The sequence below is a fragment of the Thunnus thynnus genome, chromosome 12 (assembly GCF_963924715.1).
Source record: "Thunnus thynnus chromosome 12, fThuThy2.1, whole genome shotgun sequence".
Classification (NCBI taxonomy): domain Eukaryota; kingdom Metazoa; phylum Chordata; class Actinopteri; order Scombriformes; family Scombridae; genus Thunnus; species Thunnus thynnus.
In genome coordinates, this window is record NC_089528.1 from 19,877,423 (window position 1) to 19,900,104 (window position 22,682).

A 22,682-nucleotide genomic window follows, 5' to 3' on the forward strand; every position below is an offset into this window, starting at 1 on the left:
TAATATGTAAAGTAAAGGACAGCTTTCATAATTTCTTGTCATAAAACAACAGTCAGGTGCCCAAATGAACATTGAAATAGGTTTTTCTTGCCATAATCAGTCCTCTTGTTCATACTGGCCATTAGAAGATCCCTTTATAATGCACTTACAATGTAAGTGATGGGACCAAAATGGTCACAAGTTTCCTTCTGTGCAGGAATACATTAAAACATTTATCTAAAGCTAAGCTTCAGTCATCCACATCTGTCAAATCAAATAGATATATTTCAGCGTTAGTCTTTTTAGTGCCAAAGTCTCTTTTTGTTACTATACCTGTGTCTATATAGTTTATGTACACTCAAATTTATGTCTACATTGGTACTTATACTATTTATATTCTGCTTTTTTGCAGTTTTTATCATTTCAATATGCAAGCACATAGTACAGCCCCACTACACAGAAATGTAAATTACTGTCCCTTCTTACATTGTTTGTGATTGTTTTAATGTTCATGTTTATTGCTTTTTCTGTTGACATCTGGATGACATTGAATTCCTTACTTGCTACTTGGCAAAGAAATTATTTTGATTCTGATTCTTCCACCACAAAGCAACAGGGAAGCACTGTCGGAGGAAACAAAGAGGGAATTTGATGCTTTCCTTCTCTCGCTTCTCATTCACTCACGTCTTACTGCAGATGCCGTCCCATGAACAAAAATACAGCAAACTGTATCATCTTCTTTACCTTTTACCAGACCAGGAACCTAGAGTTAAGCAAAGAAGTCTTTCTGCTGCAATGAACACAAAACAAAGGAAATACTGTGTCTTTTAAGCTGTTTAAATGTTTCTATTTCATGATCTAAATATCAGCTGCTTCTGTTATCATCTTTGACTGCATGAAAATGCTTCTGACAGAGCTCCATCAGCTGGTTTTCACAAGCAGTTATATCTATCATGTCACTCTGTCAAATCGATGAGTTGCAGGAAACAGAAGGCCAATCAATAAAACATTTGAGTAATAAAGAATGTTTTTATTCATTAAATACAAAAAAGTCCAGAACAGTGATGACTAAAATAGAACAATAGAAAAGGCACAATAATTTACTTGAAAATCACACTGTGCCATGAAAAATAAAACTGTCTCCTTTCTTCTACTGTGGCTGAAAATAGATGGTCATCTTCCTGACATGATTCCAATGTGTTCTACACCCAAAGAGATCCCGTGGCAGTATAATGGCTTGGCATGAGGAGCAGTGTTGAGGTCAACTTTTCCCTGTAGCATCAAAATGAAGGCCTGCAGAGACAGAGATAGAAAATGGATTAGTACTGCCTGTGTTTCATTTTCACTGTACTGAGTCAAATGTATTTAACAGTCATACCAAGGCACCCTTGTGAAAACTTAGGTCTCAATTAAAATGCTACTCTTCAGACATTTCTGTAAAGCTTTTCAAAAAGGAAAAAAAAAAAAAATCACACCAATTAATTGTTCTGAATGTGTGTGTGTGTCTGAGTGGGTGGCGGACTCACCAATGAATGCAGTGGTTTCACAAGAAGGAGCAGACCTTCTGCGGCCTGAAAGGGTTGGTGCTGGAGGACACACCGGTGAGCAGAGGGTCTTGCAAGGCGTTTTGCATGCAGAACTGTTGAAGGTCTGCAGCTGCCTGGGAGACCTGGAGACAAAAGACCAGAAACTTAATCCATGACATGGGCGCCGAAGGGGCCTCTCAAACAGACATCCTAAAAAAATGTTTCCCTCAGTTACAACATGGAACAAGACCCATGAGAGAACATACGTGATCGTGATCTCTGGTGCTTCTGAATTGCAATGTGTTGCAGAAACTACTGTCATTATTGATAGGGATATTCTGGGCTATACATTTATTTTTCGAGTCAGTATGTTGTCAAAGATGTCTTTGCGTTAAAATGTTAGCATCTGTTGAAGATATGGAGAAAGGAAACAAATGTATATAAACAATGGGTATGTTAATTACCCACATCAGAAATGGGCCTGTGCCCTCTGGAAATGAATATGATTCACTGGGTTACATTTTCACAAGTTTTATTACTTTTAGGAGGTTACATTGGGTTACAAACCCGGTCATCTTTACTAAACGGCTACGTAGAGGTCTCTTCTTAATCTTTTCTTTCCCAGATGTTGAGTAATTAATCTCTAGAGTACCGTTATACCAGACTTGTTTAATACTTCCCCTTCTTTCCAAGCAACGCCCTGATATTGGTTTGCCTGTTGACTAGCGGCTAACACTGGCACAGCTAGCGCTGCTAGCAGACCAGGCTAACGGTCGAGATGAACCCCCGTTATTTAGTAGAAAAAACAATGAACCCATAAATTACCTTGACTCTGTTTATGCTCGCTTCGAAGCGGAGCTGCTGTACGACTTTTTTCATCGCTATAATATTGGAGGCACCCGACATTCTCGATGTGTATTTCTGAAAGATGAACGCTGGGCGGTGCGTGGGATCTTCGGCTCGATGTTGAGACAAAAGCAAAGATGATGACATCCGGATTCCGGAAGTGTTACGCCGTATTTGGTGACCCGTCAGATTCTGTGATCTGCAGTGATAGAAGTACTTAGATCGTTTACTCAAGTAAAAGTATCAATACCACAATGTAAAAATACTTCATTACTAGAAATAAATTGAATTTCAAATCCAACTTAAGAGTATTTAAGAAAAAGTACTAATTTCCTGCAAAATTAGTACTTTTACCTTAATACTTTAAGTAAACTTAGCTGGTAATACTTCAACACTTCTACTTCAGTAGCTTTTTAAATGCAGGATATTTACTTGTAATGAAGTATTTTTACATTGTGGTTTACTTAAGTAAAGGATCTGAGTACTTCTCCCCCACTGCAGGTCACATAATCTGATGGGTCACCAAATACGGCGTAACACCGGTATTCACACTGCAGCTCCTACTTCAGTACACTAGCGGGCGCCACGTAAAAGAGTAAAGAAAACGTTTCATTAAAAATATCTTTATTGTACTCTTACACCAGCAGAGAAGATAAGATTATTGTCAATCTAAGTAGTATATTCAACATGCTCCCAGTAAAATTATACTCATAATTTATATATCTAAGTTATGTAAACATTAGAGTTAATTTAAAATAAAACTTGAACCTTCAATATATAATCAACATGTAGAAATAATTTCAAAGTCCAATATATTGAAATCACTTCTTGGTACCCTCCTCTGACTGAATATAGCTTAATATCTCAAATGTCAGTGTTGATTTGTTTGCACAGAAAAGTAATGAACAATGGCAAAATCATTAAAGTGCTCTTTGTACGATCAGCTTTGGTGAATGATCTGTGTATGTCCATAGCAAAGCAACACAGCAATGTTGTTGCAAAAAAATGAAATGTTCATCAGTGCTGTTGGAAGTCAGTCATGGATTGATGCTGAAGTCGATCACGTAGTGGGGAAAAAAAAAAAAGGCACTGGAGGTTCTTCAAGTGAGGCTGTTCTCATCTTCACCCAAAGAGAAGATACTCAAGTCTCCACATCGAACTCTGTTTTTGGACTTGACCCGATTATCTCCGTCTTCAATGGTGCTAGACTCCTGCCAGCGTCCTCTATTTGAGTGTCTGGAGGAACTGAAGTAGGGGAAAAAAAAAAAAAAAAAAAGGATTAATGCATCTGACAATAATACACCCAAAACTGAATACTTAACACTAAAAATACTAAATACAAACAATAGTAATTACATAACTGAATATACCTGCTGTCTGGTATGAGGCGGAGTGTCCGGTAAAGTTCGGTTGTGGATGGCACAGCAGCACTTTGTGTGGGTTTAGGAGTGGAGAACGTAGCGTAAGTTGATGATTTGGCCAGCTGAGCTTTTGTGGAAGACATCCTCATCTCTGGCTCACTTCCTGAAATGCAAAGGAATAATCAAATTATTGGATCAAAGTTTATGATAATATAAGAATTATTAACATCCGATATTAATAAATAAATGAATTAAATATTTTTTCCTGTTTTTAATAGCTTGTATTCTTTATTCCTTAGGTTTTCATTCAACTATGCCATCTGATTTGGTGCAGTTTTTCATAAAAACCTTCTATTTTCCCCAAGCACCATGTATAAAATGAAAAAAGACTTGGAACATGGTCAGCCGCCTTAAAAAGTAATGTGTACTACAGAGTATGCACATTGTGAATGATCTGTTAATGATGACACTGACTTACTGATTGATAAGGCACTTTGACCATCAGATGAGGAACATCTCGTACGGTCTGTGAAAGGAGTCATGTTCAAAAACTGATTTTTTAGCCAAGAGGCACGGTCCTCCTCGAAGGCCTTTTTCTGTGGAGTACAAGAAAAAAAAGATTAAAAAGAAATGCAGTGCAATTACAACTCTCACAATAAAAGTTGAATAAAAATATGGCACAATATCAGAAGATACGAGTACCTCTCGCCCCAGGCGAATAGCAGCTTCTGTGAAGTTGTTTCTCTCCCTCTCAAAGTTTCTCTTTTGTTCCTCAAAGAGTTTCCATTCCTCTTTGAGTCGCTCTTTCTCCTCCAGAGTGTAGCAGTCATTAAGAAGAGCTGCAGTCTCATCATCAAATGATGTGTTAAGTTGTTGCTGCACAGACAGAAACAAACACACTTTGATTATATTTCAGTCATTAATACAAATAGATATTTAGAGTGTCAGACTAACACTCAATAATGTACAACAGACAGGAGTCATTTATCTACACTGTTATTACATATCTTAATTTGCACTTGTGAGAAGTATCCCAGTGTTTCCCCTGTATGATTTTAACAGCTGTGCCACTGCTAACCGATGAACGCCACCGCTGAAATTTCACATTGTACATAATAATCATGACAAATGCAAACCATGTGCACTCTCTCCACTTCAAGCAGCTGACTGGAGCTAGTGGTGAGCGAATGAGAATTGTTGTTATTGCTGCAGCCTTTCCTCTCTGCCCTCATTTGACTGAGGGCGAGGCTCAGCTCCTTCACACACACACACACACACACACACACAGCGGACAGCAGCAGAGAGGCCGCCGTGGACACAGTAAACCAGGTTAAGTGAAAGATAATGTTTTACTCAATTTGACAACTACGCTCGTTAATGTATGTGCAGTAAAACCTTCATGTGTATATTTTAAATCAAACCACCTGTTCAACAAGCATAATCATGTAGAAAAGCAATATTTTCCACTGCTTTGCCCGCAGTCCTTCATCCACCGCTGGCATGTTTTACATGACCACAGCATGCTGGTTAAGTTAATAGCAAATTACGAACTATCTAAAAAGGAAAGCTGTCTGTATGTAGCCTAACTGTTAAACTTAGTTTGCCACATATCTTAAAATTTGGCAAATTCTTGTAAACTTAGCTACTGGCTGAGATCCCAAACCAGCACAGAGGACAGGATGAATGACTGACGGTGACTGATTTCATATGTTCTTCATTCTTTCTAAACTTCAATTAGTATTTTCATGTCAGAAATATTATTTATTTTATTCACATGCTATTTTTGTTTCCAGTTAGATATTACCTAGTTTGTATAGTGACTTTGCTGTTGTAAACATTACTGTTGCTGCTCTGGAAACAATATTTAGTTATATTTAAAATATAAATTGATTCTAATCCTAAATAAAAAAAGGTCCAAAATGATGTGAAAATCCATAGTTTTTAGTCAAGTAACATCAAATATTCTTGGGGGAGAACCCTCAAACTCCTTGACTGTGTTGAGGCATTTAATTCTTTTACATTTATTATAACCAGAGCTATCTGGGCCATAAGAGTCCTTCTGGTGTCTAAAGCTCATATAAATTATCACACACATGGCTCGATGAACATGAATAAACCTATCTGCAACAATTCTAAAGTAATTTAGAAAGTACTAAGGTAAGTTATTTCACTGCTGGTGTGTGCGCAAATACAGGTCCTGGCAATGTGGGCCCTGTGTGCATATAACAGCACCACTGCTGGAAAAAAAATCCTAGGGGACATACTGTATCCTCTTGGGATTTGGTGCTGAATAGATCTACTGACCATTTTATGTCTTATGAACTGGCAGACAGGACTGACCTGGAGGAGCTGCTGCTGTGCATGAATGAACTCTTTGCACTGCTGCACTTCACGCCTCATCCTCTCCATCTCATCCTCATGGGTCTCCCTTGGTATCAGCTCTTTATTGGACTCCAGCTGACTGTGCACTTGAGATGCTTGGCAAACAAAAACATCACAGTTGATCATCTCAATAGCCTTTCAGGCATGTTGTATATCTGTAAATGCAACCTCACATGATGTTCGTCTAAAAAAAAATCCAAATGGCATGTCATATTTCAATGACTTGAGCTCTAAAACTGTAGAGAACTGCAGTCACTTTTTCAGCATTTTAGCATATGTGACAGTGCTATGTGTACCTTGGCTGTCTAATTTCTCCATGTGGTTTCTCAGCTTCCTCCACTGCTGGCGGATGCTGTTGGTGAGCTGCTCCCTGGCATGCTCACATGATTGGTCCAGCGTTTCCCTGCTAGAGTCACCCGCCTTCTCTTCTCCATCTGAATCAGCCTGAGCAAAACAGAACGAAGACATACACTTCTTTAGTCCAGCATCCTGGACATTACTCAATAGTCCTTCGTCCATTATCAAAGCTCAACTTCTCAAACCCATTTACCTGGTTGGTGTATTAGTATTAATATTATTATTATTATTACTACTACACATACCTGCTCTTGACTGTCATCAGCAGTGGCTCCTCTGTTGGAGGGTTGTCGTGGACTCAGGATATGTATCATCTCCCTTTTCATCTGCTGGAGGACTTTCTTAAGCTCAGCGTTCTCCAGCATCAGGGACCTATGACTCGCCTCATAGTCGCTGAGCAAGGACTTGTACATCTCACCCTCGTGGCTATAGAGAGCAGTGTACAAATAGAGTTAACCTGACTGATATTACAGTCTAAAAATATGGTCTACACATGACAAGATATATTTAAATCATACCTGGCTGTCGCTTTTGCAGTCTTCCAGTGGCTCCGTCTTCCATCTGAGCGTCCCAGGCAATTCAGCACATCAATAGCTAGTTGGGGGAAAAACAGGGAACAAAAAATGATGTTCTGAAATTTCCAGGTAAAAGCAAAAAAAAGCTTAACACAAGGTATTCATCCCAAATCTTACAGATATGTATGTATGTATTTATGCTGGAGACTTGCTTACCTAGTTTTTTATCCTTTCTGTCAACCAGCAGTTGGCCGAGGCGTTCCTTGAGCTTTGCAGATTCTCTTTCTTTCCTCTTAGCGTCATGAGTGTACTGGGAGGCACGGCTGGCAATGATACTCTGGAGCTTCTGAACCTGTTGAGGATGATTAAATCATGAGTTCATGCAAATACACATTAACATTTTGTGAAACTCAAAACGTGAGTGCTGCTGATTGTAACATAAAAAGGTAGTCTACCTCGTCTTTTTCTGTTTTCAGGCAGCTTTGCAAAGTCTTAATTTTGAGTTGTAGCTGCCTCTCTGTCTCATGTAGACCTGATTTCTCCCTTATGGACAGTTCCAACTGATCCTGGGAGGAAAAAAAACACAGTGCACAGTGAGATGGCAATCTTTTGTACAAGCAATCAATTCAGGGTTAAGAGTGGATTCTTCAGTAAAACCCAATCTTAAAGGACCAGTGTGTAGGATTTAGTGGCATCTAGCAGTGAGGTTGCAGATTGCAACCAACCTATGTACTGTAGATATAAAGGGCTCATTCTAAGGTAACGAAAACACAACGATTCTTAGTTTCAGGTGATTATAAACGAATGAAAACATAATTATGATTATTATATTCCATTTCTGCCAACAGAGCCCCCTAAATCCTACACACTGGTCCTTTAAAACATGTACGTACTCCACTCCACTCCTCTGCACATATCATTATGGCAAACATAACCTTGACTTCTTCCTTTGTAGGTTTAGATAGAAGAGGCATGTTTGGCCTAACAAGCAAAGACAACTTAGGAGATACAAGACGACCGTTGTGCTATTCAGAATGATAGGACATAGTAAGACTCTTGGTATGCAGGGCTACGAAAGCTTGTTTTGTCTCTGTAGTCTAGTAGTCATATACTTTTCTTTTCGGAAGAATGAGCATGGAGGAAATTTGCCGCTTGGTCAGAAGTCTATTACTGCAGCTTTACTCTAGCAAACATAAAGATTATTATGGTTTGAGGGTAAACAGAGTGGGAATGAAACTGGATTATGACAGAAGCAACCTGAGAGACCCCCCCTTGTCATACATGCCTTGAGTCTGGAATTGTTCATCTGAATGTGTTCCAAGGTGCTGGACTTCTTTAGCTGTTCTTTCTCAAGCTCCTCTAAAGTGCCCATGGTACGCCTGTGAATCTGCAACAGCTCATACATGGCATTCAGAGCTGGCACTGTGTTCAGGGCGGCTCCCCCTGGTGAGCTGGCCTCGATACTTGTGGAGGAGAGGCCCAGGGAGGCGAGTTCCTGTGAAAGAAAGAGGATTTATGTCACTGTTGTGGTGTTGTATTGAATTATCTCTATAGAAAGTAAAAAAGGTCAAGAACAAAATAATACACAGCCATAATGAGCATTTAAAAACGGGACAGATTTTTACAATCAAATATAATGTAAAGGCTGTGACTAGACAAATGCATTTTATTTTATACTAAACTAAACCAGAGCATTTTAGTACCTGATTGATGTATGAGATGCACTGAGGAATATTATCCTCTGTGCAAAAGGCACTTATCACATTGTAGGAGCTCTTGGAAAGGGGCAAAGAAGAGAGCATTGACACAAGGTTGTTCTGTCTCGAGGGGGACATTGTCACATGTGATATGCTGGAGATATCATAGTTTCCTAAAAACAGAAGACACAGAGAGAAGCAAATCATGGCAACTGCAGGCACGTTACATCTACTATACTTTCTCCCTCTCTCCCGAAGGTTGAACTAGGCTGCGGTGCTAAAATGGGAACACGAATATGGGTCACCTCTAGCAGGCCTTTCTATATTTGAAATATTCTGCCAGATATGCCACATTAGTAGAGAAACTTACCCATAGATGTCTCTATTGGCACTGTTGTCCACCACTCTCCCATATCACCGTCACATCAGGACACGAGGTCATGAGTTATCAACCGAGGGGGTGGATTAGCAGCCAGGCAGTGGATCAGAGGCTCCCGCTGGAACAGAGCCCTGTGACGGAGCATCAAGCCATGAGATAGACCAGCAATAGATAATCTGGGCCAAAGCTTCACCCGCACAGGATTAACTGCAGATGTGTGCCACTGCCAGTCAGGGTGAGATTGGGGTTTAAAAGGGCCTTCCCACTGGCTACTGGCAACTAAATTGCAGGGTAGTAAGATGATCTCAGCCACAAGCCAGAGATTTACAAAAATAAAAACGAGGGAGTCATCACATTACAGAGGGGCTAAATCTGAGAGAGCACATGTATTTTTGACTTTTGTGCCTTTGGGGAAATATTATGATCTTGACATGTTCTGGTGAAACAAGCTGAACCAGTTATCTCCACCTGCCACTCCCTCTTATTTACTATGTAAAACTTGTGTTCAGGCCAAGAGTGTAGAGCACATTATGGTGATCAACGAAGGGGAAAACATTGATGTCATGTCCAGCAATGCAACCATAAAGCCTTGAATGAACCACAACTACTAACAGAAGGCCTGTTCACTCTCTCCATTGAAAGTTCTTATCTAGTTAACCAGAAAACATGCTCTACTTTTATCTTCCACCAACTTGTCTCAACCGCAATAAACAAACCTGACTGAGGATGAGATAAAGCTAAAGTCAGCTATGCTTCGGCTTTATATTGTTGAGGGCGCTGACCTTCAAGTAAAATTATATCAAACAATACTAACTAGGTTAGATACACTACTGTTAGTGGCAACTTAGTTAGCTTACCTAGACTTACTGTTACGTTAACTAACGTTCGCTAACGTCGGCTAGCTTGCTAAACCTTTTAATTTCAGTGGTCACAGCCGTGTTTTCATCGTAAGACTATGGTGAAATAATTTACCACTTTAAGCGTCAAGTAGGTTAAACTAGACAGGTTAATTTAAGTCTCACATTCCTTGTTATAAAATTAATCTGGTGTTAACTAAGATATTTGAATTTAACGTGTTAAACTGACGCTAACTGCCGTTACGCTTGTAACGTTTCATACTCTGCGTGTTTAGATAACAGCTATGCTAAGTTTCTCACACACACACACTCACGCTTACCTGTAACTCCAACGGCGTGAAATGGGTCAACAAAAACGGGTCGTCAAAAGTAAGAAAATGCTCCTTCACGGAAAACGCCAACTGCCGACCCGTGCTGAGTTCAGCCGTCACCTTGTAAGCAGCAGATACGGGCACAAAGTCTCACCTATTTTAAAGTCAACGCATTCAATCAGACGACAGAAGGTAAGCAGGCTGCGGCGGCAGTGGCTGATTGTGTTTTTTTGAAGTCTATTCCTCAGCAAGCGTCAAATCAAACGTCATTGTTATTGGAGGCAGGGTTGTTAGGCAACCAGTATCTGATCCGCACATTGGATGTAAGCATGCGCAGTAGACGATTATGCAAATAAGAAAAGCTGTCAGGTGTCATAAAGCACTGCAATGGCATCCCAGTGGCAGCATGAGAAAAAGTCACCTGTAAAGCATAATGCTGCAAGCTCATACCTGAGGATTTTGTCTTAGAACACATGTTATTATTATTATTGTTATATATATTTCACATATACGATCTGCATGTTTTTCCTAATTTATGACTTTCTATATGAATATGAATGTATATGAATATATATATATATGAATGTCCCACTCATACTTTTCAGCAGTCACCTACAAGTAAAAGTCCTGCATTCAAAATCTTACTTACTTGTTAGCAAAATGTACTTAAAGTATCAAAAGAAAATGTACTCATTATGTAAAATGGGCGAATTTAGTTACACATTAATCATACTTGAACTGTATTTCTGTATCATCTTTTTAAAGGGAATTTTTATATATACAGTATATCTTTATCATTTCTGTTGTTGTTGCACTGCTGTGGGCTTGGAGGAAGAGCATTTCATTGATTTGTGTATGCAAATACATACGAAAATGACAATAAACTAAATCTTGAATCTTGAATATGTATTATTTGAATATTAAAACTGATTAATTGATGTGTACATGTTTTACGTATAAAATATTGATCTGAAAAGTAACTGATAACTACAGCTGTGACATAAATGCAGTGGAGTAAAAAGTACAATATTTCCCTCTGAAATGTGATGGAGTAGAAGTATAAACTATAGCACAAAATAGAAATACTCAAGTAAAGAACAATTACCTCAAAATTGTACTTGAGTGCAGCACTTGAATAAATCGACTTAGTTACATTCCACCACTGCTTTGAAGAGACTTTGATACACTTTATGATACATTTTCTTTTTTTCTTTTTTTTTTTTTTTTTTACTTTTGTCAGTGAAAATACTGTATGCGAGCCGAGTAAAAGACAGCATAATGGGTGGTCAGAATCAACCTTATTGTCCAAGTAGTTTAATACATATGTACAAGGCATTTTACTCCAGTTGTCAGTAACTTTCAGTTATCCAAAGAAGGAAAATCATTTGGTCACAGGTACAAAAAAAAACACACAGAGACTCAGTACAAAAATACACAAAGCAAAACAACAGACACACAGCATATACTGTAGTTTATATGTCCATACAGTGTCATACAGTGCTGAGAAAATGTATACTGCAACCAATTACCATTGATCGTACTGTAATTCAGTAGCTATTTCATATGAATGTACATTATATTATATTATATTATATTATATTATATATTATAAATCTACTCTCACTTACATAGTTTTTAAAAACAGTATTACACTCAACTGCATGTAGAAAGACAAGAACAGCCCACAATTATGCTGTTATGGTGCAGTCAGGATGACTTTTTTTAAAAAGCTACATAAATTAAAATGATCTGAATCTTGATATGTACACTTTTATAGCAACAAGTAGAGTTGTTTCACTTATGGATTCCCTTCGTCAGACTCTGTACTTTGTAGTCCAAGTTTAGATCTTTTTCCCTTCATGTGGTAATCTCTTTCTTGCAAAGGAAATTTGTGCACCACTTTTAAATGCATCACTGAAATGAGCAGGAATTGGTTGGTAGTGCATATTTATATTGAAATTATTACCATCAGGTTATTACATCGGCTCTGTCATGTTAACCGTTTAACTAACTGGTCCCCATGAGCAGTCTACAACAGAGAAGGTTTTGCATTTTGCATCTTTAGTTTTCAGCAAGTCAAGTAAACATCAAGTAACAGTACTTGAGTAATTATCACCCATTAACATAATCAAATGCTCCATGCAGACAGTCAGGAGTCTGTTTGGCTTTATTCAGCCTCATAATGCCTCTTTGCCAACACTTTGCAAAAGGTAGAACTTGAACTACATCTTCTCACTGCATCCAGGGAAGCAGCAAGAAGAGAGGCAACAAGAAGCTGGTTCCTCATCAGTCAGGTATCTTCCAGACTCAGGCTCATCCCTGCACTCTGCTATGAAGGCCTGAAGCTGGGACACCGGTGCTTTGTCTTGCTGGTGATGCTGGAAAAGTGTAGCACAATTAAACTTGCAGAAATAAATAACACAGACTCCTCAATTATCTGTGACCTATGAAACATCTCTTTACAGCAAAATCTAAGAATATTTCTCAGGAGGTGACTCAGTCTGACCTTGATGGTCTCGTAGGTGTCGGTAATGAGAGCGATGAACAGGCTGAGCACCATGTAGATGAAGAGAGAGATGAAGGAGTAGAGGTAGAGTCTGCTGAATAGCCACACCATGTAACCCTTGTATCTTATCTTCAGAAAGGTGCCGTACATGTCGTCCCCATTGATGAGCGAGAAGAGGCACTCTGTCACCTTGTCAAGTGTTCGGAACTGGAAAAAGAAAAGTTTGGATAATGAAGTTTTGATATTTCAGTGTCAGCAAATTGAAACATTGAAACAGCAATAATGTAATATGCAATGACTACAAAGATATGGATGTTCAGTGTGATTACAAACTTTGTCATGGTAAGGCCCAAGCACAATCCAACCACAGAAACAATACCCGAGGTAGATCATAGCCGCACAGCAGCAGAATCGGATCACATTTGGGAGTGCTGCCCTTAAGGTTAATATCAAGATCTGGAAGAAAATATGAGGTTCAGTTCCTCCACATATACATTTGCTGATCTTGACAGGTTGACTGATGCATCATGCAAAAAACTAAACAAAAAGGCAGCTTCATGGATGTTCTTACATTGTATTTCTTGAAGAAACCAAGGTATCGAATCACTCCGACCCAGACTAGCATCGTGGCTGTTCCCAGCAAAATACTGCAGACATCATAGTTTGTCAGGTACTGCAAGATAAAAGTACATCTCAATAAACACTTTACTAACTTTTCAAGCATCCTTATTTATGAGACCTGATCTTTTAACCATCAATCATGTAAAAGACTGTGAATAATATGCAAAAATATAGCCAATAATGCTCAATGAAAATTGAACCTTTGTTTGTATTCCAATTTTGAGTGCTGACCCAGCGATGGTCAGTGTGTCACTGACAATGATGAGGAAATACCACCCGTTCACAAACTCCATGCGGTCTGACCAGGTCACAATTTTATTATAGTAGGCATGAAAGAATATGTTGAACTCCTGCATGAGAGAAATACACACATTGTAAAACTCATAAGAAATAAATTAAATCAACTGCAGAGTGTCAGATTAGTAGAGAAAATGACACTTATTATGCTATTAATTTGATGCATAACCATGTATGAACCATGCATGTTCACCTAATGATAATAATCCATTTACTTGCTATTCCTCTTTACTTACAAACTGTAGTTGGATGCCATTGATGACAGATCGCGTGCAGAGGATGAGAGAGGTGAAGCAGGCGAGGATGACCACAGAATCAAGCAACAAGAGCAGGTAGTCGTTCTTCCCGGCTAGAAATCAAAAAATCAGGTTTTTGTTATTGCTCCATTAGATCATACAGGTGTCAGAGTTCACAGGATAATGTCAATGTGCCCCCTGTTGGTGCTTGAAGCAATGACAGATGTTAGTATTTTTTATAATACATGAGTGGTTGGTATGCACAAGTTCAGGTTCAGGTTTAGGAGTTCAGGTAAAAACTTACAGGTTCCTTCCACATTCCAGTCTCTGCACTCATAAATTACAACATCATTTTCAATATCCACTTTAATCTTTCCACTGTCCGCACGGTTGTCAAACATTATCTGTATAAAAACAAGGAAAGTTTTTGTGAGTGAGTGGCAGCTGACATTATTTATTAGCATGAAAAACTGCATGTTTTCATCAGCTAATATATTCTAAAAGCTGAAATGAGGGTGTGGCAGTTTTCAGACCATTATATGGAAGACATAACAGTCTGGTAGCTCATGGTGCCTCACAGTCTGCAGATTGATGGTTTTCAGAGTAAGGTAGATGTTCACTGATAGCAGCCTGGACACAGACACAAACATATATTAGCAGGCGGTAGGTACTCTTATCACCTAGCAGGAAACCAGTATTTTCAGTTTAGTCACCTTTTGAAATCTAATGAGAAGTTCACGCGTGTCGCCAAACCACTGTTGCGTAAGGACAGCTCAGGGTATATGGAAATGCAATCTGTGAGGAGGAAATGACAAGGCACAACGTTCACGAGCAGCTAGATTTCATATAGCTCAACCTTTGACTACACTGTGCTGCTGTGGACAGCATGAGCTTCCTCTTTTCATGGAGTCACAAGTAAATCCAATGTGATTATTTTCCATTTGTGACATGAATCAGTTTCTATAAATACCAAACAGCAGCTGTAGCTATTTAGAGCAATCTATCCATTAATACTTGATTAAATGAGTGTGAAGAATTGAATGTCTTTATATAGCAATAATGTGCTTGTACCTCTATCAATATGTGGATCTATGTCAAAGGTCTCATTGCCAGGATCGATGCTGCTGTTTCTGTAAAACTCTTGACAGACAGACAGAGGAGTGTACTCGCCATCAACCTTCTCATATGCAAGATTACCTACTGTCAGATTTTGGAGATTGATGTACTGGAAAAAATAAAATATGTAGAGAGGAATAAGACAGATTTTTACATGCATAATTAGAAAATGTGCTATTAAACTGTTGCCATTAATCAAAATGTTCGGTACCCTGTTGATAATGTAGTAGATGTGATCATAAACATCTGTTTTTGTGTACAGTGCGTAGCTTCCCAGCGGCTGATCTTTGTATCCTTTGAGAAACAGATGTCTAAATGTCATCAGATTTTCATCTTTGAAGGTGACCATCATTTCGTTGCTCAGTCCAAATGAGACTAACTTAGAGGGGGGGAAAAAAACATACATATGAAACAATTAGATGTTTATCCTCCGTACACTTTCATGTTTGATGACAAGAACAACCAAAGCATTCTGGACATTCTACCTGGGCTGTGATGATTACAATTTTTAATATTTGTAGCATCAGTTTCCATGGTTTGCGACCCCTGGCCTTGTATTTCTCACAGGGGCTCATGAAGAAGTACTTTAGCCTCCGTCTAAAATCCTCCACCACCTTCATCTGAGAGCTCCATCTGCAGTGGCCGTTGAGCCTCCTCTCCTCCGACCTAACAGCCAACAGAGGCTCCGGGTCCTCCATTATACTGACTGGCAGAACAGAATTGAACTTTGTTTTATTTTTGATGATTGTTTTGTTAATGTTTTCCCTTCATATTTGATTTATTAAATGTTCAATATTCATTACAAAAGTGCTGGAGAGAGAAGACAGTTTCAATCATTCCAGTCATTCTGATGTTTATCAAACTGGTTCCCCTGCTTGAGCTCATTGCTGTCATTCTCTCAACTCTCTTTAAGATATTACTCTGCAGTGCATACTAATTGTACTAAAATAAGCTGTAATGCTGTAGAAAATCACTAAAGTGTGTTTTTCAGCATCAGTAAGTGAATTTTAGTAGCTTAGCTTAGGTTAGTGTAGCAGAACTGCGAAAAAAAACAGCAAACATGAAAGACAGAAAGTATACAGACTTCAACTACTCATGGAACAAATTACTTATCGTATACTGTTCATTTTGAAATCTTTGCAAGAAAATCACCACAGCAAACAGTAATGAACAGAGGTTATATTGCAGATGTTATTATTATTGTAAAATTATTTGATATTTTTTACAGTACACCATTGCTGAGTATGTTACAGAGAGGCAAAGTACCAAATCTGGGGGAAAAAAAGCGACATATATATAAAATAATAACAAGTGAATTACCTGCTAACACCTGCTGTGCACCAGTGCGCTGCGGTGAGAGAACAACTACTCTGCACTCACGGCTTCTCAACTATCTATGAAGACCAGGCGGTGCAGTCACTACGCCAACCTTCACCACAATGACTGTCATTCCTCTGTGTCATTTTGAGCTTTTCCAGTTTTTCCAAAAACAAAAATAGAGCTCCCAGTTACAGCGTATCTATAGAGGCAGAGGCACTGATACTGTATGTACAGTCTGCCATCTGTCAGTAATTTCATTCTGAATTAGATTTAGTCAATTCATTTTGTATTGCAGAGACTCACATTTACAGTACATATTTTACAGACAGTATCACTAGAAAGCAAATATATCAAAAGGTTGTGGGATTCCTTGATGGTACCTTAAAAAAATCTCCTCACTACGCAGATTAAATTAGCTAAGAAATTTAACTTTTTTTTTCAAGAGCATGTCAAATCCCATTAAGAAAACCTCAACAACCACACAATCACTAATGAGGAAAAATATTTTTGAACAGATGATTGTACATGGCTCGTAGATTAAGTATTAAGCAGGACATAGTTTGCACTTCACAATATGTTTTGTGATTTAAGACTTCTGTAGTGATGAAAATGGATAACAAAGTATTGTTGACTTAATACGATGCCGCTCTGGCCAAAGGCAGCGTCTTAAAAGATCAAATTGGCTCAATTAACACATAAAGAGTGTGCTCAAGTAGTCATTCCAGTATATAAATCTCACTGCACCTAAACTGTAGCTGCCGTGTTTCCACATCATACAGTTAATCAGGAAATCACACCTTTGAGAAAGAATGAGTAGAAAAGGTTAAAAACGATGAGTCAGATTTTTTTCAGGTCATAGGGCTGGGTATCAAACCTCAATACTTTGATACCGACCGAAATGTGTGTGAAGCATAAGTATTGAAAACTATAAACTTTCAATTTTAACTGTATTTTATTTAGACAAAGGTTTGTGTACCACAGCTTGTGTTGAAAACAAATTTTGTTTGTTTGTTTTGTTTTGTTTTTAGTTTTGTTAAATAAAAAAAAAGGATTTTTACAGAAAAACGGGTTTATATTCTCAAAGTTAGGTATTGAAAAGGTATCGAAAAGTGGTTTCAGCATTGAAACTCAGGTATTATGTAGGCACTATAGGGAAAAATTCAAACAATACCCAGCCCCAGTGACAAATTATAAATATTTTCTCTAAAAAAGCTGATTGCTATAGTGAAAACATGTAGACTATATCTCATATATAGCATTTTATCACAACCTGCCTAATCAAAAGGCAGCAAACACACCAAACAGAGCATGAGATTAAGAACAATGAGAGAGTGTCTGAATATGAGCTCCAGTGGATGATGATTTTGTCCCTTTAAACTGCATGAGTACTGTCTTATGGAGATGTGAACCTAAAAGATGCTCCTGTGTGAGGTCGGAGTGAGAGAACGCGACCGGAGGGGTTGGAAGTTCGGGTCCCCTCCGCTGCTGGTGCACCCCGGCGTCGCAGCATCTATGTTGGAGGGCGGTTCGATCATTACTTCGTCTGGCAGCGGAGGAGCTCCTGGGTCACCAGGCCTGGGGAGGCTTGAGGAGGTTGTGGAGGAAGCGGCGGCGATGCTAACACTCGCCACAGAAGACAAGTCTCCACCTTTCTGTAATGATGGCAAGTTGAGAGAGCCCGCTACGTCTGAAGTGGAGGGGCTTCGTTCTCCGTCTGGGTGGAAGAGCATGGTGGAGTCGTTTGAAAATGTCCTGGAGAGGTCGCTGGTTGTGTTCAGAGTGCTGAGGTTACTGTCAGATGAGGAGCTGGAAGCCCCTGCTGCAGAGTAACAAAGATGTAGACGTCATTAATTGAGCATATAATACATTCAAAACACACACCAGATTTCATTATGACTTGACCCACTAACCTTTGAGAGCTTCGAGCTTCTCATTTTTGGCCTTTTGCACCTCATCTGTGATCTTGGTGATGATGAAATTTTGCGCCCGCATCTCCCGGATGGAATCGATCAGGGCATCGAGGCCGCGGGGGTTCTCAGCAAGGATGTCTAACAACATTGCCGTCCTCTTGGTCTGTGTGGTCCTGCAGCTGATTTCCTCCGCGTCATCCCGCGTCAGGATCCTGCGAGAGCGCAGGTAGTCGAGGTGGCGTTCAGCTCGGATCTTGTCGCAGAGGTAGTGCCGCAGTCTGGTCAGCACCTGGACATTGACAGCCATGTGGGAAAGGCAAAAAGAGAACAAATGAGCTGAACAGGAAGAGTGACTTTTTTCACAGGGTCAGGAAAGACTGACCCACTGAAACCAAAGACTATGTTGTTAATAATCACAAAAACTGTATCAGGTGGCCTAAAATCACTTGTAGCCTGGTCTGGTTCTGCTCTCAATGGCACATAGGTGTCTACTTAAGCTTCTGGTAATGCTTTTGACAAGACAGACTGTGTATTTACGGAAAAAGTGCACTCAACCTTAAGTTTGTATTATCAAATCTTATTATCAAGCTCATATCATTGATTGTTGATAAGGGCACGGAGGGTGTGGTGGGGTATTTCCTACTTTTACAGGCCATTTAACGCCAATAGGGTCAAATAAACGTGTAAACATGGCTACAAATCTGTTTATAGTTTCCACACACTTTACCTTATCAGAAAGATACGTTTTTTACGAGGCCAAATTCGGCAGAAGTATCATACTCACGTCTTTTTTAATCTCTGCCATTTCATCTTCAGTGAGGTGAGGAGCATCCATCCCTCTCACCCGCAAAAGTGAAGATCCAGGTGTTCCGGGTAACGAATAACGACTAAAACAATCTAATAAGCTACTTATAACGAAACTAACGACATTAATGAATGAATAGCATGTGTTAACAAATGTTAGTATTCATTATTTGGCGTTGAAAGGCTGAGTATCCAGTGTCCATTCAAGTTTTGTGTGTCATGAGCCGAAAAAAAAAGAGATCCCCGGACTTCCTGATTCTGTCGGTTTACGTCGACACGAGAAGAGAAGTAACAGTGGCTCATTAAAGAAGGTATACGTAAACGAAAAACGTATATATTTAAGATGAAACTTCTTTTACAATAGCATTACAGGATAAATCTTTTAAACTTTCCTCGCTCGCAGTGAGTCGTGGTGTTTGATTATAAGTGCTATTCAGTGTTTCTGACAGGTGAAGTGCTGTTCTGATCGATACCACTGAGTGGCGCTGTTGGACCTCCTTATACAGACCACACAGTTCATTTTACATACAGCTGTGATGTGCAAATACTGGTTCGTGGACCAAATAGTGGCCCCTAAACAAATTTTCCCCTTGCATCAAAGTTTTACATATTTTTTTGGGTAAAATTGCTGCACATTACAATATACATACAAGGCTCATGTACATCTCAATAGTTAAAATGACTTCATACGGTCTATTGATAATAATGCCCCCACATTGAAAGGAAGTGAGACAGGCTGTTTGAACACTGCCTTGTGCTGAAAAAAAGTCTCATAAATGTAGTTAATTAAAATCACTGAGAAAATAACCTAATCCCCTTAATATAAGAGCTTGTTTGACCAGAACAGATTTGTGTCAACACCAGTAATGTTTAGTCAACCACTGATGACGCAGAACAATGTTTATGTGAGGATAACCGTTTACATCTCTTGTCTAGCAGTGCCATGCAGATACATGTATACACTCAGAGAGCACTTTATTAGGAACACCTGTGCAATCAAATGAAATCCAAAACAACAGCTCTGCCATAAATTCTACTTTTGCCAAGCTTACGTTTCAATATAACACAATATAACAAACATAAAGTAAAATTATCACTTTTCTGACAATGTCAGCAAAAACTGAAAATGTATAAGCTTCGTGTATTTATATATTTTTTGTCAGATGAGTTTAAAGAAAAGCTGCTTCAACTCTGTTAGCCCTCACTTACTAACAGGAAACCAAAGTGTCTACCACACTACTACTGTCCTAAATCCTAAAATTTAAGCGTGCATCTGGACATATAGATGTCTTTTTAAAAATATATATGTTGCAGTTGGAGAAAATACAGTTTATATGTTCATAACAAAGTGTCAGCTTGGAAATGTACTCTCAGTAGCTATAGTCTACCCTCACTGATATGAATGAGATATTATAAACACCTCACAGTAACAACACCTTAAATAACAGCTTCTAAAATGACAGTAAAGTTGAATCAACACCTTTCAATTTCAACAAAGACTGAGCATTATAACCTTCATAGGATTATTGCAAGGCTGTTACTGCAGTCTTTTAGCTAAGTGTACCTATAGGCCTTTTTTAGCTGCTTCAGTTTCAGGATCTTGGTGTTTTGCATGCTCGCTCACTGCCACACTGTCTAGTCACACTTAACTAGACAGTCAACATCGCCGTCAGAGCCATCGTTAATGTTATTAGTAACCCCTATGCCTTTCTTAAAGTTTAAAAAGTTTATTAATTCTTGCACTATAGCCATTTTCAGAGTGTTATGTTATCAAATACAGTATATTATATCATTAGGTTAAAAATAAATGCAGTCTAACACAACAACTAGGGTTGCACCTACATACAAATATGTTATTCAGCAAAGCACAAATAGTGGGTTTTTTTTTTTTACAAATATTTGTTTCATACAAATAGTTTAAAATGATTTGTTTTCGGGAAGAAAAAAAACCCATGTCAAATACCAGCACACAGGTCGGTTACATCACTATCTCAATGACAGGAGTCACATCAACCTGCTCCATGACGCATATTTCCTAATTTGGACATCACTCCCAGAGTTAAGGGTGTTCCCCAGAGATAAAGCTGAGCTACTGACACCTGTGAAGTGCTCTCAAGGGACTTTCCATAAACTGTTGTTTCCCTTCTCCTTCCCACAAAGTTAGGTTGTAAAAAATAGACAATAACTGAAAAGTACAAAGTAAGAATCGCCTTCGAAGTTTTTCCCTACACATTACACGGTGTGCTGTCTCTGTGTTATGGGTGTATAAATAAATAGAGGTCGGTCTGCAACGATGGTGATGAGTAAAATTTTAGCTCAGTAGTCAGCGCAGTCGTCTATGATCTGGGAGACTCCAGTTTGAGACCCAATGTGGGGACCTCCTTCATAAGGTAGTTTATTCATTAACACTTATTGTAACACATTGTAATTTTGCTACCTCAATAAATATAAATACAAATACTGGGCCCTATTCACATCCTTAACAACAACCTTGCAAAACCATAATGAAGGTTATAATGTCCAGTTTTGTTGGAAGTGTTTTAAAGTGGTGATGATTAAACCTTAAGGTAATTTTGGTGATTCTAGTTTATTAAGTAATAATTATTACTAGTTAATAAAGTTGAATCAAACATGACTTTCAGCGTTTTTTTGCAGGACTGTTAGTTATCGTGCATTCATTTAATTTACCTGGTTATTGTTGGTACTTTGAATGCTGCGGTGACACAAATATTTTGATTAAAGACCCTACACCTGGTGTAAAGTACACTCACACAGGTGTTTTCAATTATTTTTGCCTGATTGGGTGTGGGCAGACAGTATGTGATTGACATCTCCCTTACTCTCTTTTGGCAACACTTAAAGTGGCACACCTTTAACATTCTTACTGGTACATTAAGTTTGTTGACCTCACGTAATAGACCCTTTTCACGTCAGACATTTTGACTTGTCAACGCAGGAAAAGCACAAGTGGAATGAACAACATTAGTAATGGCTGCATTCCATTTATGTGAGCTGGTTCCAGCGCTCTGTTACTGTGCATGCTCACACACTGATATGACTAATTAGGACGGTTTATTGAATGGAGCCATCGTTAATGTTGTTATTTACACCTTTTCCTTCTTTAACAAGTCAAAATATCTACCATGAAAATGGTCCATTGCCAGCCAAGCTTCAACCAGAGCAGAGGTGTAATCAGATAGAATAATTGAAAACATCTGTGTGAATGTGCAGGGTCTTCAAGCCGAAGTAATAATACCACTATGTAAAAGTACTCTTACAGGTAAAAGTCCTGTATTCAAAAACTTAGTTACAGTAAGTAAAAGTACAAAAATTATTATTATTAGCAACATTTTTATGAGTGATGTAGTATCAAAAGTGCTCATGTTGGCTGAATGCCCCTTTTGAGATTTTTATATTATTAACTACAGTATATGATATTATTTCATTATTATTATTGATGCATTCACATGTAAGCAGTGTTTTTATCCTGTAGCTTGTTGAGGTGGAGTTAATTTTTATCACTCTATACACTGTTGGGTTTTCTATTCAAGAACATTGCATCATATTTTATGAAAATCTGAAAAATAACTACTAACTATAACTGTGAAATACATGTTGTGGGGATAAAGTATTACTGTAAGTAGCTTTAAATGGAAATACTC

The 22,682-nt window shown here is 38.6% G+C and overlaps 4 protein-coding genes across 4 annotated transcripts; all 4 read right to left on the reverse strand.

Annotated features, from left to right (window-relative positions):
- Nucleotides 1–988: 988 nt before the first annotated feature.
- LOC137194355 (guanine nucleotide-binding protein G(I)/G(S)/G(O) subunit gamma-5-like) lies at nucleotides 989–2,496 on the reverse strand. Its single transcript, XM_067606204.1, has 3 exons — nucleotides 2,331–2,496; nucleotides 1,506–1,648; nucleotides 989–1,272 (listed from the first exon to the last, which is right to left on the reverse strand). Exons 1-2 carry the CDS (start codon nucleotides 2,409–2,411, stop codon nucleotides 1,523–1,525), a joined length of 207 nt encoding a protein of 68 aa, XP_067462305.1. The 5' UTR covers nucleotides 2,412–2,496; the 3' UTR covers nucleotides 989–1,272; nucleotides 1,506–1,522.
- Nucleotides 2,497–2,958: 462 nt separating this feature from the next.
- Nucleotides 2,959–10,490, reverse strand: ssx2ipa (synovial sarcoma, X breakpoint 2 interacting protein a). The gene is made up of 14 exons (XM_067606198.1): nucleotides 10,220–10,490; nucleotides 9,034–9,173; nucleotides 8,670–8,836; nucleotides 8,252–8,461; nucleotides 7,422–7,532; nucleotides 7,183–7,318; nucleotides 6,970–7,045; nucleotides 6,697–6,877; nucleotides 6,391–6,538; nucleotides 6,053–6,189; nucleotides 4,415–4,588; nucleotides 4,191–4,308; nucleotides 3,722–3,875; nucleotides 2,959–3,596 (listed from the first exon to the last, which is right to left on the reverse strand). Exons 2-14 carry the CDS (start codon nucleotides 9,074–9,076, stop codon nucleotides 3,452–3,454), a joined length of 1,800 nt encoding a protein of 599 aa, XP_067462299.1. The 5' UTR covers nucleotides 9,077–9,173; nucleotides 10,220–10,490; the 3' UTR covers nucleotides 2,959–3,451.
- A 999-nt stretch (nucleotides 10,491–11,489) lies between these two features.
- On the reverse strand, nucleotides 11,490–15,995 carry LOC137194357 (mucolipin-3-like). Its single transcript, XM_067606205.1, has 12 exons — nucleotides 15,472–15,995; nucleotides 15,198–15,365; nucleotides 14,942–15,095; nucleotides 14,584–14,665; nucleotides 14,404–14,500; nucleotides 14,175–14,274; nucleotides 13,871–13,983; nucleotides 13,538–13,687; nucleotides 13,218–13,389; nucleotides 13,050–13,177; nucleotides 12,717–12,923; nucleotides 11,490–12,588 (listed from the first exon to the last, which is right to left on the reverse strand). The coding sequence occupies exons 1-12, from the start codon at nucleotides 15,682–15,684 to the stop codon at nucleotides 12,433–12,435; spliced, it is 1,740 nt and encodes a 579-aa protein (XP_067462306.1). The 5' UTR covers nucleotides 15,685–15,995; the 3' UTR covers nucleotides 11,490–12,432.
- A 150-nt stretch (nucleotides 15,996–16,145) lies between these two features.
- bcl10 (BCL10 immune signaling adaptor) lies at nucleotides 16,146–19,469 on the reverse strand. Its single transcript, XM_067606203.1, has 3 exons — nucleotides 19,001–19,469; nucleotides 18,217–18,505; nucleotides 16,146–18,125 (listed from the first exon to the last, which is right to left on the reverse strand). The coding sequence occupies exons 1-3, from the start codon at nucleotides 19,049–19,051 to the stop codon at nucleotides 17,716–17,718; spliced, it is 750 nt and encodes a 249-aa protein (XP_067462304.1). The 5' UTR covers nucleotides 19,052–19,469; the 3' UTR covers nucleotides 16,146–17,715.
- Nucleotides 19,470–22,682: the final 3,213 nt, after the last annotated feature.